The sequence below is a fragment of the Lontra canadensis genome, unplaced genomic scaffold, assembly GCF_010015895.1.
Source record: "Lontra canadensis isolate GAN:19392208 unplaced genomic scaffold, GSC_riverotter_1.0 scaffold21, whole genome shotgun sequence".
In the NCBI taxonomy this organism is placed as follows: Eukaryota; Metazoa; Chordata; class Mammalia; order Carnivora; family Mustelidae; genus Lontra; species Lontra canadensis.
Genome location: NW_022631015.1, coordinates 22,998,747 through 23,015,911, shown reverse-complemented (window position 1 = coordinate 23,015,911; position 17,165 = coordinate 22,998,747). Strand labels below are relative to the sequence as shown.

Sequence of the window (17,165 nt, the reverse complement as noted above, 5' to 3'; positions counted from 1 at the left end):
CTGCCACCGCCCCCCCGTCCCGGAACCTTTAGTAGAACTTGTTTTGTTTATTTTATATCCATTTTATTTGTGTGTGTGTGTGTGTGTGTGTGTGTGTTTTATACCGAATGTCATGTATTGGGATAGTGGCACGTGTACATAATTTACAGATAAACACACACTTGGGGGGGTTTGTGCTCAAAATATTTTTCAGTTAAGAGTGAACGATCTAAAACTCGAGCGATCCTCCGTTTAGGATTCTGGTCACATCCTCATCCGTGAAGTATTCAGATTGTCACGTATCTTACACAGTTGGTGATGGAGTGGTCCAGCCAACCATTTAATAATAGACGGGACGCACCTCTATATTAATTAGAATAGCAGGAAGGAATAGCTACTCTGTGACATTTGAAGCTTCTTAAAACCCTCCAACTTCCATTTTAAAACTGGATATGAAGGAGAAAAATCTAAGTTATCCCTGGAAAGACTCTCAAATGAATATGTCGGGAAGATACTCTATGGTTCAGGGTCTTACCGTCCTTCCCACGAGAGCACACATTCCGTGTACACGCAGGAGGCGTGCAGAGTAGCAAGACCGCATTCTTGCAAGAAACACCTCCTTTGAGCCTCTGAAAATTTGTGAGATTTATTAGGGGGAAATCTTTACTCCAGTGGAGTGTGGATATACGACAGAAAATTACCATGCCGTTCACAGGATGAGTGCCCTTTTCCTACATTGTGGATTAGGGGGACTTGCCAGACATCCTTCAAATCTGTATCATTTTTATTCTTTACCGCCCTTGTGGAATATTTCACACTGTCTCTTTAAACATACCAGTGTTTTTGGAGTTTCAGAGAGGAGGAGGCAGGCAGGTACAAGTGAGTATGGAGGGAAATTTGGCCCCAAAATAATAACTGGAAACATTAAATTCTCAAGAAGTCCTACAAATCAGAAGGATGAGGCTTGACAACTGCTAATTCAACAGGTTATCCAGAATTTAGACTAGCAAGGAATTGGCCAAGTGACTTAGACCCTCAGTCACTTGCCAGCCTCTTTGTTTTTGCAAATTAACTTTTTAAAATTAGCCCCCAAGTATTAGCAGCTTATGTCTGATGTCCCGAATAAGAGCACTGTCAGTATTTGAGAAATCACTCCGGGATAATCTTCATGTTGACTTTCCAAATATGAACAAAGTGAGTGGTTGAATGTGATGGAAAAGGTTTGGAGACTTTGATCTAAAATCCTACGTCTGTACCGCCGTGGATTCCCTGGAGAGGAGGCTAAAGATTCTCGGGGACGCGGGAGGCAGGAGGCTCCGTGAGATGGTAGCAGGGTGGTTAGGACGGTGGGTTGGTGAGTTGGAAACCCAGGCAGTGGGTCTGAGACCTGGCTCTGTCCAGAGTAGCATTCAGGATCAGGGAGTTCTTGAACTTCTCTGTGTCCTGAGGGTTTCCATTTGTGAAATAATGTGAGTCATGGTCCCTCCCTCTTAGAGTTATTGTGAAGACTCTGTGGATTAATATATCTAAAACATTGTGTGCTGGTACATAAAAATGTTTAAATAAATGCTTGCTACTTTTTAAAAAAACTTATTTAAGAGAGAGAGGGTATGAGCAGGGGGAGGGGCAGAGTGAGAGAGAATCTCAAGCAGACACTTCCCCCCACCCCACCCCACCCCCCGGCTGAGCACAGAGCCAGACACAGGGCTCAATACCCTGGGATCACAACCCGAGCCAAAATCAGCAGTCAGATGCTTAACCAACTGAGCCACCCTGGCGCCCCTCCCCCCTTGCTACTTTTATATCCGAAAAGACTTGCCTCCTTTTAAAATGAATAGCGTTATCAAGTGGCCAGTTTTTCTTAATTAAAAGGAAAAGAGTTAGAGATGCAAAATCCCTACATGACAGAAAATTTTGCATTTCCAGGGTCTAGTTCATGATCTGTTCTGTGATGCTGCTTTTATCTTGTCAGCTTTGTGACAACATTTTCTTCTGGAAAGGTACAAGTGAAAAACTTAGTTCTTTTGAGTTTTAAGGGAAGGTTTAGATCACTCACCATTGCCAGCTGAGATGAGAGATAAGGATCTCAGCTTGTATGACAAACCCCAACCTGTGGCTAAATTAACAACCACAACCACAAGAACAACTCTATGTATAATACATTTATATCAGGAATAAGGTTAGGGAATATTAACCGTGTCCTCTCCTTTGACACAGTATCAGAAAAGATTCGGCCCTGGGGCTCCGAAGGGTATTAACACTGGATCTTCTCAGGGTTTGGAGTCTCAGAACAGTTTTGCTGCCATTTTAAGGAAATGGTAGAAGTAGCCTATGGAAATGGCAAGAAAAATACTATGTTGCCAGGATTCAAGAGAAGGTTCCCTGAACTATAGCTCTTTAAGGATGACTTGACTCTTCAGATCAAAAGTCGAGTGGTAGTTAAGAGTCTCTTAGGAGATCAAAGCAAGACACAGTGGGATACACAGGGCCACGGACTGATGGTAGAAAGCTGTTACCCTGTGAAAATCCATCAAGATGACAAGTGTTGGTGTTTGGAACCCTTTCTGTATTATGTAATATAATGCCAGCCGTGCTTGGTGAAAACCCGAGAAAGGGCTGGTTCTGATCGGCCCAGACCCCACCAGGGAAATGCAGGGAGCACTCTGCCTCGAGCTGGTGTTGGCACAGCCGTGGGAGGCCCACGTGAATGCCAGATTGGTTTTTATCTTAGGTTTGCTTCTTTGCTCACTTACTACTGTGTTCTAAGAAAGCCATCAGGAAAGGGAACTCTCAGGAATCAAATTATTGACATGCAGTCTTGTGTTTTTTTTTCTGTTGGGGTGAGATGCACTGGTTTTGATCATGGTTGGTGATTGTTATGTTTAGACCGAGCCTGCTGGAACCTTGGCCTCTGTGTCGTGGCTGTCCTGGGGGCTTGGACGGTCCGAGAGGAACAGATTCGAGGAATCCCGGATGTCCCTGGGCTCAGACCTTGGCTTTTCTCTGAGTGTTTGCCGGAGTGCTTTCTGGATGCTCACTTCTCAGATGCAAATCTCCCCATTCTCGGCACAGCCCAGCCGGCGTGAGAGGTTTCAGACCTGAGAACCGATGTTTTACCAGCTGTTGCATGGCACTGTAGTTCATTTACTTTGGTTTCTGTTTTGTATTCCAACGTGGGAACGCGCCACAGTTTATCCGTTCTGCAGCCGATTGGATGTTTGGGTCAGTTTCATGACTGTTCTGAGCAATGCTTATAAGGCCATTCTTGAGCTGTCAGTGGAGAGAATGGCATGCAGTCGTGTACCAGAATGCACATAGTGGTCAAGCCAGCATTCTCTCCACCAGTTAGCTCAAGAGATAGGCTCTGGCCTCTCCTAAGAAGACTGGCATGAGTCCGTTTTCCTTTGCGATTACTCCTACACTCCTGGTTGTAGTAATTATTCTAACAGTCCTTGCGTTCTGTAGGGTTTTGTCATAAAAGCATGCATGTTTCCATTGGGGTGGTGGTAACTCTTTAATGAGTTTAGGAAGAATTACTTCTTTTTGCCTTGGCCCCTGGTCCAGCCTCACTCCAGAGGATGGAAACTGTGTCCTTACTCTGATACAGTCTACGTACTTGGCTGAAATTGTTCACCTCCTGAAACATTTCTCTGCTTCAAAGCTTTTTATGGGCACCCTGTCTACAGTCCCATTCCTAGTGCAGCTTTCCAGCCTGGTTTCTGGACCCTCCAGTGTTCTGCTTATCTCCTGCTGGATGCAAACCACTCCAGCCTAAAGGGCCTACAGCACAAGCCGTCACTTTCACTCACCTGTCACGGTTCCAGGCTCGATGGGGCTCTGCCAGGAGGTTTTTGCCTTGGGGCTCTTCCCAGCCCTGAGAGTCAGACAGGGGCCGGGTCCAGAGCCATGGAAAGGCTTCCTCAGCCACACACCCGGTGGCTGATGCTAGCTGTCTGCCGACTCCCTTCCCTGTGGCCTTCCCACGTGGCTGGACCTTCTCAGGGCAAGGCAGCTGGATGCTGTGGCTGAGCATGTCGGGGGACGGAGCTGAGCAGAAGCCATTTTATTGCCTTTTCTATCCTCACCCTGGGAGTCCCATAGCATCAGAGGAAGACATCCATGTGGTCGCCAGGGGCTGACGATATGCATTACAGCCCGTAGAGACCATGATGTGTACGTTTTTGTGTAAGGACAAGTTTCCGTTTCTCTTGGTTGAGTACATAGGGTCGAGACCACCAGGTCTTACGTTAAGTGTGTGTTAAGTGTAGGCACCTTCAGACTGTGTTCTACCCCGACTGTGCTGTTTGCAGTTCCCTCAGCCGTGTGTGAGGGTTTCAGTTGCTCGGCATCCTTGCCAGCCCTTGTTTTTTTGTTTGTTTGTTTTGTTTTTAAATTTTAGCAATTCAGTAAGTTTGTAGTGATATCTCCTTTTGGCTATAAACTGCATTTCTTTAATGGCTAATAATTTCAAACATCTTTTTTTTTTTTTAAGATCTATTTTTTTTTAAAGATTTATTTATTTGAGAGAGACATAGAGAGCACAGGGGGTGAGCAGAGAGCCTGGCGCGGGGCTCAATCCCAGGAACCCAGGACCACGACCTGAGCCAAAGGCAGACACTGAACCGACTTAGCCCCCCCAGGTCCCTCAAACATCTTCGTGTATACTTCTTTGCCATTGATACATCTTCTCTGATGAACTACCTTGTTTAGATCTTTTGCCTCTTTTTAAAAATTGGGTTGTTTCTTACTACCGACCTCCAAGAGTTCTTTATGCGTTCCGATACCAAGTCCTTTGTCAGAAATGTGATTGGTCAGCATTTACTCCTAGCATGGGGCTTGTCCTTCCCTTCTCTTAACAGATCTTGGGCAGAGCAAAGATGTTTGGTTTGGGTGAAGTCCGATTTATCCATTTTTCCCTTTTATGGACCGTGCTTTTGACATCCCATCTAAAAACCCTTCGACTAAAGCCATTCCTTGCCCTGTTGACCATTTTTTCTAGATTCTCTACCTTTAGCTGGGGAGCTGGCTCTGCCTTTTCAGGGTTTTTGCTATTCGTATGGAGAGATGCTGCTGCCCCATGCCCCGTGTCCATGCAAAGCCTGGGTCTGTTAATGCTGTGCTCTCCACTTCTTGCAAATGACTTCATTATGACAAAAGCCAGCTGTACTCCAAGTCAGGTGACAGACTGGAACACATCATGAAGAGGTTCTAAAGTGTAGTCGCTACTTGGCGTTAAGTCCTCGGAAGGAGAGAAGCTGAGAATGCTTTGCCCCGGTTCCTGAAAGGAGCAGCAGTTTTGAACTGAGCTTGTGCTCAGGGGGACAGTTTTGAACTGAGCTTGTGCGAAGCTGGCATCTGCCCCCAGAGAAGCTACAGACTGTCATCAGCTCCCAGGGAGAGCGACAGGAGTTTGCTCTTACACCTGGTTGGGGGGCCGGGGGAGCGGTGAAGGGAGGAAAGAGTGTGAAACCACCGTGGCGAGAGTTGCTGTTCATGGTTCTAAATCTGAAATCTAAAACTTAGGCAAAATTAATAAAGAGGCCATTCGATAGGACAGGTGGCCCATGGAACAACGTGACTGAGACTGGTAATTCCTTTGTGTATGTTGTTTTTCTCGCCTACCTGGGGGACTCCTTTCTATATCTGTTTATCTATCTATCTATCTATTTAAGTTTTATTTATTTAGTTGACAGAGAGAGAGCATAAGCTGGGGGAGCAGCAGAGAGAGGGGGAGGAGCAGAGAGCCCAGTGTGGGACTTGATCCCAGAACTCTGGGATCATGACCTGAACCGAAGGCAGATGCCTAACCGACTGAGCCACCCAGGCGCCCATCCTTTCTCCTTTTTAAAGCATGTCTGATGAAGCTGTGTAACGTGCCCGCCACGGGGCCTGGTACCCAGAAGCTCTGAAACAATGTGGATTTCATGTCTCTTTCCACCTTCTGCCTTCCTTTTCTATTCCAGTAACAATTTGAGTATTTGCTGCGTGTCATGCCATGTGGGTGAAACTGATTATGATCTCACCGAAGCCGGAAAACTGAAAAAGAGTGGGTTTTCAAAGAGTTTACAGCCTGGGATGGGGGTGGAGACATAAATGTTCAGTACAAACCATAATCCAAGGCAGAGTAAAGTCAATGCTAAACAGAGATGCAAGCAGGGGTGCTGGCTGGGGTGACCCAGGGGACTCGGAGAGGAGAGGATGAGTGATGTGTGGATCGTGGGATGCTCGGATTCTCATAGGCGAACTTGGATTCTCTGATTGTGCCATCGTCTGGTATCTGTGATACGTAGTAAACGGTCTGCTTTTGGGCTGGAGCGTGAGTGGGGGGCATGTCGTAGGGAGATCAGGCCGGAAAATGGAGTGCAGACAGGGCTCTGATGCAAGTAGCCGGCGTCCGTAGCTGAAGGGTGTGTGTGAAGCATAAGATGAAAATACACCCGGGCTAGCTCCTGTATGTGCTCAGTACAAGGAACTGCAAGAAAGTACCAAAGGGTTATAGGATGCTCGCTAAGCACTGGGAGTCCATTCAGGGTCACTTACTATCTGCAAGGCTAGACAGTGTCCTTGCTTGGAGTATAAACTCCTCAACTAGAGAATATAGTGGTGGGAGGGTGGGGGCCAGGGACAATGATCTGCCCTCATACTCGCAAGTCCAAGTGTAGCCTTTGACCCCCCAGAACGTAAGTACTCATAGCCTCGTGTTGACCAGAAGCCTTACCGATAACATGAACACATAACAAACACTTTGTATATTATATGTATTACATACTGTAATTCTTGTAATAAAGTAAGCTAGAGGAAAAAATGTCATCAAGGAAATCCTAAGGAAGAGAAAATACATTTAGAGTACTGTACTTTTTTATTAAAAAAAAAAAAATCCATGCAGTTCAAACCCGTATTGTTCAAGGGTGAACTGTATAGGACATTCTTGATGGTTAAAGAAATCAGACTCATTCATATAGAAGGAGCAATACAGTCTTTCCTGGAGCAAGGAGGATCTCTGAGCAAACACTGCTACCACTCTTTTCCTTTGGATATAGACATCAGGGGCCCTAGAGGTAGTTTAAATTCAGCTTTTAGGAATTCTGCTTACATCAGACTGAAGATCTGACCCAGAGATCTGTGGGTGAAGTATTTTCGGGGGGATGTCATGTTTGTAATAACAGGAGCTAACAAGTGAACTTGGATGCCGTGGGTTGAACATGACGTGTCAGTAAGGCTCTCGTACGAGGGCCTCTGACGGATGTTGTTATTTCTGCTTCTAGGGACCTGATACCCATCGTTGCTGCTCTGGAATACAATCAGTGGTTCACAAAGCTATCTTCCAAGGATCTGAAACTGGTAAGTGAAGATGTTGCAGATGTTGCTTACTTCTGCTGAGTTTCCAAAGCCCGATAATTATCAAAAAGACATTTGTTTTTCTACTGATCTGGTGAGCTGCATACATGCTTTTTTCTCGAGGAGGTATTTTCCTGTAAATGATCTGCATACCATTTCACCAAGTTGGTAATGTGAGATGCCGCGGAGAAGTACTTCCTCCTGTTTTCAGCTGCCTCCGGCAATTTTAGATAATGAACCGAGAGACCCGGTTCTCAGAGCCATCAGTACACGCTCATTCTGTTGGGAAAAACTCTTAAACTTACCTTTGCACAGCTGCAAGGAGCAGATTTGATGTTTCTATCTTGCATTCCGTCTCCGCCAAGCTTCCCTTCCTAAGAGTTTGGGTAAACGGGATCAGGCAGAGTTTGTGTGCTGGAGTGATGATTTTCTAGAGGAGTTTTTGGGCAAATTTGTATGTAAGCAAAAGGAAATCAGAAGTGAGATGTTAGTTTTCATAAGGTATGGGGGAGCCAAATTTTCTGTCTGTTTTACTAGTGGAAGTGAGATGCTCTGTTGGGATTTTTTTGCAAGCCCAAAGCAGCTGTATGGGCAGAACCTTATCCCTAAGTTAACTTTCTCCTACTTCATTTTAGGGCAGGATGTAATCTAGAGGTTATTTTCTTGGTGACTCTGTGTTCAAGCCTCTGACTTCCAGAGGTCATGGGAACTGGAAAGTTAACCATTTTCGTAGTGGAGAGGTAGGATTTTGATGGAGACCTGGATCTGTAGAAAATGGAGGGCTGAGGTTTGCCAGTGGACAGGCTGCTGGGTCTCTGAATTTGCCTGGGGTATGAGTGGCTTAAAGTAGTATCAGTATAGGCATGGGCTGAGCTCATTTGGGGCTCACTAAGAGCCAGTGTGGTATAGGAAAGAGTGCAGGCTTGGAAACAGAAACCTGGGTCTCAGACTCTGGCTCCTATGACAAGGCTGTGGGACCTTCGTAAGCTACCTGACATCCCAGGACCTCAGTTTCCCATTACCGAGAGTCCATTGGAGCTCGTGTTTTACTCATCTCTGTCCAGTGCTTATCGGAATATATTGGCTTAAATAGCTAGTCCATAAAAATTGGTCTAATAAATGGGTGTCAGATTAGTTTGTTGAATTAATGAATGGACACAGCAATATAGCTAATTTGCAGGGTATTGGGGGTGAATAAATCATGTGTGTAGAAATGCTAACAGAGTACCTGACATCTTGGAGGCATTTCCTGTTCACGTTACTCTTACAGCATCACAGACTAGCGGAGAGGCTGAGAAATGAGCAAGTGTGGGGATGCGAGTTATGGAAACTATCCGCCCCACTGGGGGAGGGTCTGTGCTCAGTGAGGATAAAGTGAGGCACGGCTGGGGGCCAGGTAGACTCCCAGGGAACAGGCGGACGCAGTGGTGGGAGGGAGATCCAACAGCAGAAGCCTCAGTCCAGAACACAAGGCATGGAGGCGCTCAGAGGCTTTCCCTCGATGTCCTGGGATGAAAGGAAGTGTCGTGGCACGATTTGAGAGCTGCCCTTACCGCTCTTCCAATAACTGCGATTTAAGCTCCAAAACACCTATTTGTATATTTTTAATATTTGGTATTTTAACAGAAGAATGTTGGGATATTGCTCTTCAGTCTTCAAAAAAAATTAGCAGTTTTTCGTGTTTTTCACCCAACGTTAAAAAAGCTGATACTCGCCCCTTTGAAGGCATAGACCTAGGCAAGATGCAACCTTGGAACCTTTTCTGATACTCAGTTTACTGGTGCAAAAGACAATAGTACGCCTTCTTTGGACTTTTGAAAACATGGAGTGGAGTGCAGGACACAAAGGAGTGACTTCCTCTCGAGTTACAGGGATTCTTGGGGTTTTTAAGATTGCTTCTAGCTCCGTAAAATCCTCCTGTGCTAAGCTGCCACAAGAAAAATGGGTCCTAGGGGCTTTATGCTGATCTTAGGACTCCCATTAATAGTCACTTTCCTTAATTTAAATAGAAGGGTAGGAGGATCTTTTTTTTTTTTTTTTTTAGATATGCCAAAGTTTGATGAAGAGTAAGTTTCTGTCTTAGATTCTTGACTCATTAACATCACAGTAGATGGGGGTCTTGCTCAAGTCTTGACTTTGTAACTTAGGCAAGTTAGCAAGCATTGAGGGGTCTTTCCGCATCTTTTTCAAATGGACTCGTTGGGCCAGTTGCCTTGGTTCCTTTTAGTTATAAAATTCTCTATGTCTTTATTTTGCACTAGTCCAATTGTTGCTGATAGCGATTTCCCTTGTTTTTAGAGTATACCTCTGATTTTTTAACTAAAGGCAAGCTCTTGGAGAGCCACTGTATGAACTTACTAAGAATATTCCCCCTTAAATCAGTGAACGTAATGCAGCACAGGCAGCTGACATTTGGGGAGCACTACTCTAGTGGTCATATGTTATTTGCTGTCTAGGTTTGGGGGGGTGTATACCTCTTGAAAAATTTAATCATTATAATATTCTTCAGTGTAGAAAACAATTCTTTGCATGTGCTTGGGCACTTAATAAAAAGTAGCAAAATGAACATAGACGTGAATGACTTGTTATACTTCTCCCCTACCAGCATTTTAAAGAAAAGTTGGACATACTTTTTCGACATTTTCTGTAATAAATTTTTATTACAGTAATGATACCTAATAGGGAAATGAAAGCCCTGCTTTGGGAAATTGCTTTTCTGGAAGCTCTGTAAGGTGGCCCTGGAAAGATAATGATATACCATGGATTGTTTTTGGAAATGAGGATAATCCCTGCAAAAATACTGTCTAAGCAGTGGCTTTTTATCATGCCAATACAGAGTAAGATCAGTTCCCTTGGTTGTGTATTGTAAGACAAAGAATTACACTGATAAGGGGGTCACCATTTTGAAAATGAGCACCGTCAGCATCATGTAAATGGCAGGCATCGGGTCAATTGGAATTAATTTTCCTCTTCCTTCATCAATCTGTGAGAAACATCAGAAACTCCGGGACCCTGTGAAAGCTACATTGTAGACTGAATGGAATCGGATAGCACGTAAGAATCACAGGCGTCTTAGGTGCTGTGGGACTCGTGTGTTTTCTAAAGGATGTTCACTAGCGAATTTTTGTTACATTTCAGACTGTCCCAATGATGTCTAATCCAGCTGGACATATGTGATCGGATAAATCAAAGAATTGTAATTTTTTTGTTGGTACTTTAAGAAAAGAAACTGCTTTGATTATAGTATGCTGTGGTACTCAAAACTTCCTTCCTCCCTCCTGCTTCCTTTGCCTTCCTTCCCTTCCCTTTCCTTCCTCTTTCTCTTTCTTCCCTCCCTTTTGCTTTTACTTCTTTCTTTTCCTTTCCTTTTCTTTCTCTTTCTTTCTTTCTTTTTCTTTCTCTTTCTTTCTTTCTTTCTGTCTTTCTTTCTCCTTCCTTTGTTCCCTCCTTCCTTCCTTCCTCTTTTTCTTCCCTCCTTTCTGCCTTTCCTTCTCTCTTTCTTGTTTCTTGCTTTTTCTCTTTCTCACTTTCTCTCTTTCTTTCTTTCCCCTTTCTTCCTTCCTTTCTTCCTTTCTCTCTCTTCCTCCCTCCCTCCCTTCCTTCCTTCTATGTCATAAAGGATTTAAATAGACCCTACATTGTGATGAGATTTTATTTATTTATTTTTATTTTTTAAGATTTTTTTTCTTTTGTTTATTTGAGAGAGAGTAAAAGCGAGAGAGGGCATGCACACAGAGGGAGAGAGAGAGAAGCAGACTGTCCAGTGATCTGGGAGCCTGATGCAGGGCTTGATCCCAGGACCTGGAGATCATGACCTGAGCCGAAGGCAGACGCTTAACCAGCTGAGCCACCCAGACGTCCCTAAAATCACTTTTAAATGTAGAAGTGATTTTAAAATCAGGAGCCACCTTAAGTCGGTTTTGGAATAAGGCGAAACATAGACAAATTAAAAAATATTAATATGTAAAATTAAAAAAGAAACGTGTACAATTCCGCCACCAGGATACAACTCTGTGTTTTTCCTAGCATCCTCAAGACTTGTGCAACATCCAATAGCCATTTCAGTTTTTGTGATCTTTATTTGAAACATTTCATTTTAATTCTGCATTTTCATATGATAGTATATCTTGAGCACTTAAAATATTTTGACAGATACAATGTTACAACTACTTGATTTTAAAAAACATAATGTTTATGAACATGAGAGAGCACTTATTGAATTCTTATTGGGTCGTTTCCCCCTTTATTTTAGAGACTGCTAGCAGGACCACCATAATAGTTAACGTTTATCAATCATGATTCAGCCACCATTTTAAAGTATATGACATCTCAGGGCGCTTGGGTGGCTCAGTGGGTTAAAGCCTCTGCCTTCGGCTCAGGTCATGATCTCAGGGTCCTGGATTCGAGCCCCACATCGGGCTCTCTGCTCAGCAGGACGTCTGCTTCCTCCTCTCTCTCTGGCGCCTGCCTCTCTGCCTGCTTGTGATCTCTGTCTGTCAAATAAATAAAACCTTAAAAAAGAAAAGTATATGACATCTCTGAACCTTAACTTTCTTATCTATAAAAAGGGAGTAATAACGTTTCACAGTTTTATGATGACATATACACAAAGGGCTTAGCTCAGGGCCAAGCACAAGACAAGAGCTCAGCAAAGGGCTCATCATCATGAACCTAGCATCATTTTTTTTTTTTTTAAAGATTTTCTTTATTCATTTGACAGAGAGACACCGCGAGAGAGGGAACACAAGCAGGGGAGTGGGAAAGGGAGAAGCAGGCTTCCTGCTGAGCAGGGAGCCTGATGCGGGGCTCGATCCCAGGACCCTGATGAGCCTTGCATCATTACCAACACTAAGTCTTTCATTCTCCCGCTAGAGGGCACTTTCTTTGGGAATTCCTTTTGGTTTTCCCAAGATTGGGCGCATATGCCTCTGAGTGCCCACAGCACTACTAACATGGCCTTTAATGATTCCATCAGAATCGTCTGTTTTCTGGTCTGATGGCCCTGCTGGCTGGTGTACTCTTAAAGGCGGGGACTTTCTGTCCTCAGTGTCCTTATATCCCCGGGTCCTTCATTGTGACGGTGTGTAGTCATGGATGCCGCATCAGGTGTTGACAAAGGAATGACTGCATGTTACGTGGTTTCTCTAATTAAAACTTCGCACCTGCGTGGGTTTGTGACAGTAAAGTGAGGTTGCCTTGGGCTCAGGGTGCTCACACGGTGTCTTCCCTCACAGTCCGCCGATGTCTGCGAACAGATCTTGAGAGTGGTGAGCAGGTCCAGTCGGTTAGAGGAACTGGTGTTGGAAAACGCTGGGCTCAGAACGTGAGTACTGTCCCGAATATATGAACATGTAACTTAAAAATTTTCTGTCATTTTCTCTAAAATTAATATATAGTTAAAAAAAAAACAAATGGTTGAGCCACTCACATATAAAGTGTCATGTTTTCTCTTATAAAAAAAATAAGTAAAGGATCCCTGTGCTCCCCATCAGCACAGAGGTCGAGGGTCTTACAGCATCCTCTGTGGTCCAGTCCCTGGCGGTTTTCGGGGGAGCCGGGTGTGCTGGTGAGGAGAGTGGGCCCTGAGCCAGATGCCTTCATGGCTTTGGGCAAGTTCCTTCCCTCTGGGCCTCACTTTCTTTATCTTGAAGATGGACAACACAGTAGCACCTACCTTTTAGAGTGAGGGCTGTGAGGAGAAGTAAATCCATGTATGTAAAGTGCTTCGAAAAGAATCCTGTTACAGACGCTCTGCGTTAGCCCTTGGGAGTATCATTCACGGAGGCACTGACATATTTCCTGTGGTTCCGTTGCTTTGCTTGGCTCTGTTTTATCTGCTTCTCTCTCTTTCCAGATCCATACCTCCCTTGTTCAGTGGTCGGTAGTGGCTGGGTAGGCAGGGCCCAAGCCTCACGTGGAGTTCGAGTCTGCTAAAACAAAGACTTTACTGCTCCTAAGTGAGGGCGGTAGACACCTTCGTCATCATAGCACTTAGTGTGTTCTTTTAAGTACAACATACCTGAAATAGTGATTTTGAGTTTTTGTGAAAACAGTGCTAGCAATCGTAGACTTTAAACTGATTAAGTAGGGAGATCAGTTTTGCATATGTGAGTATTGCATGAAATGAAAGTTCAGATAGAGTGAACAGCCAATAGCTGTTTCCATGAAAAGAAGGCTCGATTCAGGATTTTTTTTTTTTTTTAAAGTTATGAGGGGACTAAATAATACTATGTATAGCATCCTGTAATGTATCTTTATTTTTTTTTAATTTTTTTAAGACTTTATTTATTTATTTGACAGATAGAGATCACTAGTAGGCAGAGAGGCAGGCAGAGAGAGAGGAAGGAAGCAGGCCCCCTGCTGAGCAGAGAGCCCGATGCGGGACTCCATCCCAGGACCCTGAGATCATGACCTGAGCCGAAGGCAGAGGCTTAACCCACTGAGCCACCCAGGTGCCCCTGTAATGTATCTTTAAAGGGGCAACTGTATATTTTCTTTTTGCTTTTGAATGCGGTTTTGGCTAATCAACATGAACCACATTTTCGCTGTGTCTTTGGGGATTCTCTAATGAGGATAGATACTAGTGGAGGCTAGAATTCGGTGTTAACAACTGTGTAAAAAAAAAATAAAATAAATGTGTAGTAAATTGATTACCATTGTAACAAAAGGTGTTCTTTTGTTAGCTCTCACTCGAGCCGTAGCTATGTTTGATTTGAGCAGTTTTACATTCCATGGCACTTAACCTTGCTGTTTTGTTTACTTGCAGGGATTTTGCCCAAAAACTGGCCAGTGCCCTAGCGCACAATCCCAGCTCAGGACTCCACACAGTTAACCTGGCAGGCAACCCACTGGAGGACCGAGGTACTGTCATGGTCGCATGGGCTCTCCCACCGGGGTGGTGACAGCACCCAGCAGCTGTCATGTGGCCTGGGCTCCCCGCGTATGGGGTCAAGCTTCATTGTAATTATTTCATAAATGCTACCAATGCATTGTTGGCTTCGAGGTTTTTCTCCCCTTTGATGAAAATACGGGGGCTGAAATTCATTCTCTATGTAACCTCTCTTGAAGAGCTACCAACAGAAAGCAGCATGTTGTTTTTAAACCACCACATTAGTTTTATCATGGCCGCGTTAGAAATTACTGTCCATGTGGCCCGCAGGTGTCACGTGACAGTCTCCTTGGGTCGGTAGTCTGGGCACAGGTTCACTGGGCCCTCTACTCAGAGTCTCTCAGGGCTGAAGTCAGGTTGTCAGCTGTGGCTGTGATCTTGTGTGACCTGATGTGTTCAGGCTTGCCAGTTGTCGGCAGAATCAACGTCCTTGTGTCTGCAGGACAGACATCGCCATGGTCTCGCAGGCTGTCATCTGGGACCAGTCCCAGCATCCAGAGTCTGTGCTCTGGTCCTTACTAAACAGCCCCTCCTCTCACTGCATGCCAGTTTGCTTTGTGCTTGAGGCAGTAAGGAACACATCTCTCTGATGCTTACCTTTCTTTTTAGTAGAGCACCTGATTAGTCAGGCCCACCCAGGACAGTCTCCGCTTTCGAATAACTCAAAGTCAACTGAATAGTAGCCCAGTCACATTAGCGATGTGCCATATAATCATCAGTCTGCCCTACACACTCAAGGAAATTACATAGGGCGTGTGTACTGGGGGCAGGAACCTTGGGGACCATCTTACTCTTCTGTCTACCACACGTTATCTTTTAATATTTAACAAGATTTGAATGTGAGGATCCAGACAAAATGAAGGACTGGAGTTCACGATGAGGCAGAAGAAAGTTTCATTAAAAGTGTTTGTGTGGGCAGAAGGGAGAGTCAGTAGGTTCAGAATGTGAAAGTAAGTATTTGAATTCTTAGTAGGGGAACGTTCGTGGGTGTGGTTTAAGAAGGAGTAGCTTTATCTCTGGAGGGACTATTTTGTTTTCATTATCGGTTGCAAATGTTTTCCAGCATGGTTGAATAAAAGCTTTCATCTTGCAATGTTATATATTTGATGAGGATTAATTATTAAAGGGAGCTGAAGGTACCGATACAGACAATTCTTTGTGTTCCTGATAGAGGCACGGTTCTTCATTGAAAAGGATACCCACCCATTTTGGTATTCAAGTCAAAAATAAAGAGTAACTTCCTAGCATTTAAAGTAGTGAATGTAAAGGAAGTTTGAGACTGAATTAGGAAACGAGGGCCCATGAGAATCATCCTCTCGGAATCGACTACAGCTGCAAATTGTGGCTGCACATCCCTGAAGTAGGAGTTTCTTCGGGGTACGGGAATTTCTTTAGGAAAAACAGATGTTGTCTCCATGAGTCAGCTGGGAGAAGGTGATGACTATGACCAATGGAAATCTACATGGAGATCACCTTTTATAGATAAGAGGCTGTTTCTGCTTTGGTTTTGAAGATGGGAGGGACCCAAACATAGTCATCTCCTGACGGGACAGAGTCAGTGGAGCGAGAGAGGTGATAGAGGCAGGTCCTTAAGGGTGTAAACCCAGAGTGTGGTAGGGCAGGGGCAGGGAGACACAGATCCCCCCACAGCGAGGTACCAGTTCACAACCAGTGGCATGACTGTGATCAGAGTGAGTGTCGGCGAGGACGTGGGCAGTGAAGACACATGCTTCACTGGTGCGAATGTAAAATGGCGCAGCCACGTTGCAGACTGGTTAGACAGTTTCCTAAAAAGCTAACCACACATTGCGGTACAGTCGGTGAAGCGTCCGACTCTTGGTTTTGGCTCCGATGGTGATCTGGGGGTTCTGGAGCCGAGCCAGCCCCACGTCGGGGTCTACGCTCTGTGCGGAGTCCACTTCAGACTCTCCCTTGGCCTCTGCCCCCGCCCCCCACTGTCTGTCTCTCTCTGTTAAATCCATAAATCTTTTAAAAAAGAATAAAGCTAAACATGGATTCCACACAACCCCGTGGTTCCACTCCCAGAAATCACTGAAGAGAAGTGGAGCCTTTTCTCACACCCGGACGTGCGAATGGACACTCACTGCAGGGTTCTTCGTGAAGGCCCCACGGCCACGGCTGGTGCGAGGGCAGACACAGTGCCGGGGCGCCCAGCCGGGCCACAGACACAGATGCAGGGCCAATCCGGCTACGACGTGGTGGGACTCAGAAACCTTACCGCAGGTGACGGAAGCCGGACCCCAAACACCACACAGAGTTTGAGTTTGGGGTCTTGGAGGGAAGGATGCGTGTGAGGCCCTTCGTCTCCTTGTCTGCCGGGAACCTCGTATGCTCCAAGGGGCAGCCACTCGGGACCCTCCCGTCAGACCCTCGTTGTGTGGTTTAAACTTCTGTGCAGGCTCCTGCTTCATTCTGGTGCATTCCGATGAGATGCGGACATTTCTCCTCCCCCCTCTCCCTTTTCGTCCCTGCTCCTTGTCCCTCATCCTCTCCAGGCTCCTCAGACCTTGGACAAGATCAGTACATACTTCCTTTAAATTAGGTTTGACTTCCGTTTAATTCTCTTCTGTAGCTTTTTAATTGCACTGAATGTTGTGGCAAAGTTTAGAGAGATGTCTTGTATATCAGAGCATGGGCTCCAACAGGACGTTTCCATGCTTTTGTTCCCCCCAGTCCTACCTCTGAGACATGATTTGATATCTTTTCATCGACCTGCGGTCCGTTGACAGGAGCTGAAACCCCAGACCGTTCCAAGGACAGTTTCCTCGATGTCGTGTGTGCATACCGATTCCCCAATACAGTGTCTGCTCCCACACACTCTGTTTTTGACGCTCCTGAAAATGTCGTCTCAAACTGCAGCTTTCCTTGTTCTGGCCCCTTCTCGACTCCGTCATGGATGTGTTTGCCAGTGTTCTTGGACGGCTGCCAGCGCCCGTAT

General features: G+C 45.2%; 1 protein-coding gene across 8 annotated transcripts in view; it reads left to right on the top strand.

Moving 5' to 3' along the window:
- CARMIL1 (capping protein regulator and myosin 1 linker 1) overlaps nucleotides 1-17,165 on the top strand; it is a 297,839-nt gene that overhangs the window by 141,187 nt on the left and 139,487 nt on the right. For all 8 annotated transcript variants that reach the window (XM_032861665.1, XM_032861664.1, XM_032861663.1 and 5 more), the window contains exons 9-11: nucleotides 7,245-7,320; nucleotides 12,552-12,640; nucleotides 14,084-14,178. In XM_032861665.1, the coding sequence (XP_032717556.1) occupies nucleotides 7,245-7,320; nucleotides 12,552-12,640; nucleotides 14,084-14,178 (260 nt within the window). The remainder of the gene's footprint in view (nucleotides 1-7,244; nucleotides 7,321-12,551; nucleotides 12,641-14,083; nucleotides 14,179-17,165) is intronic.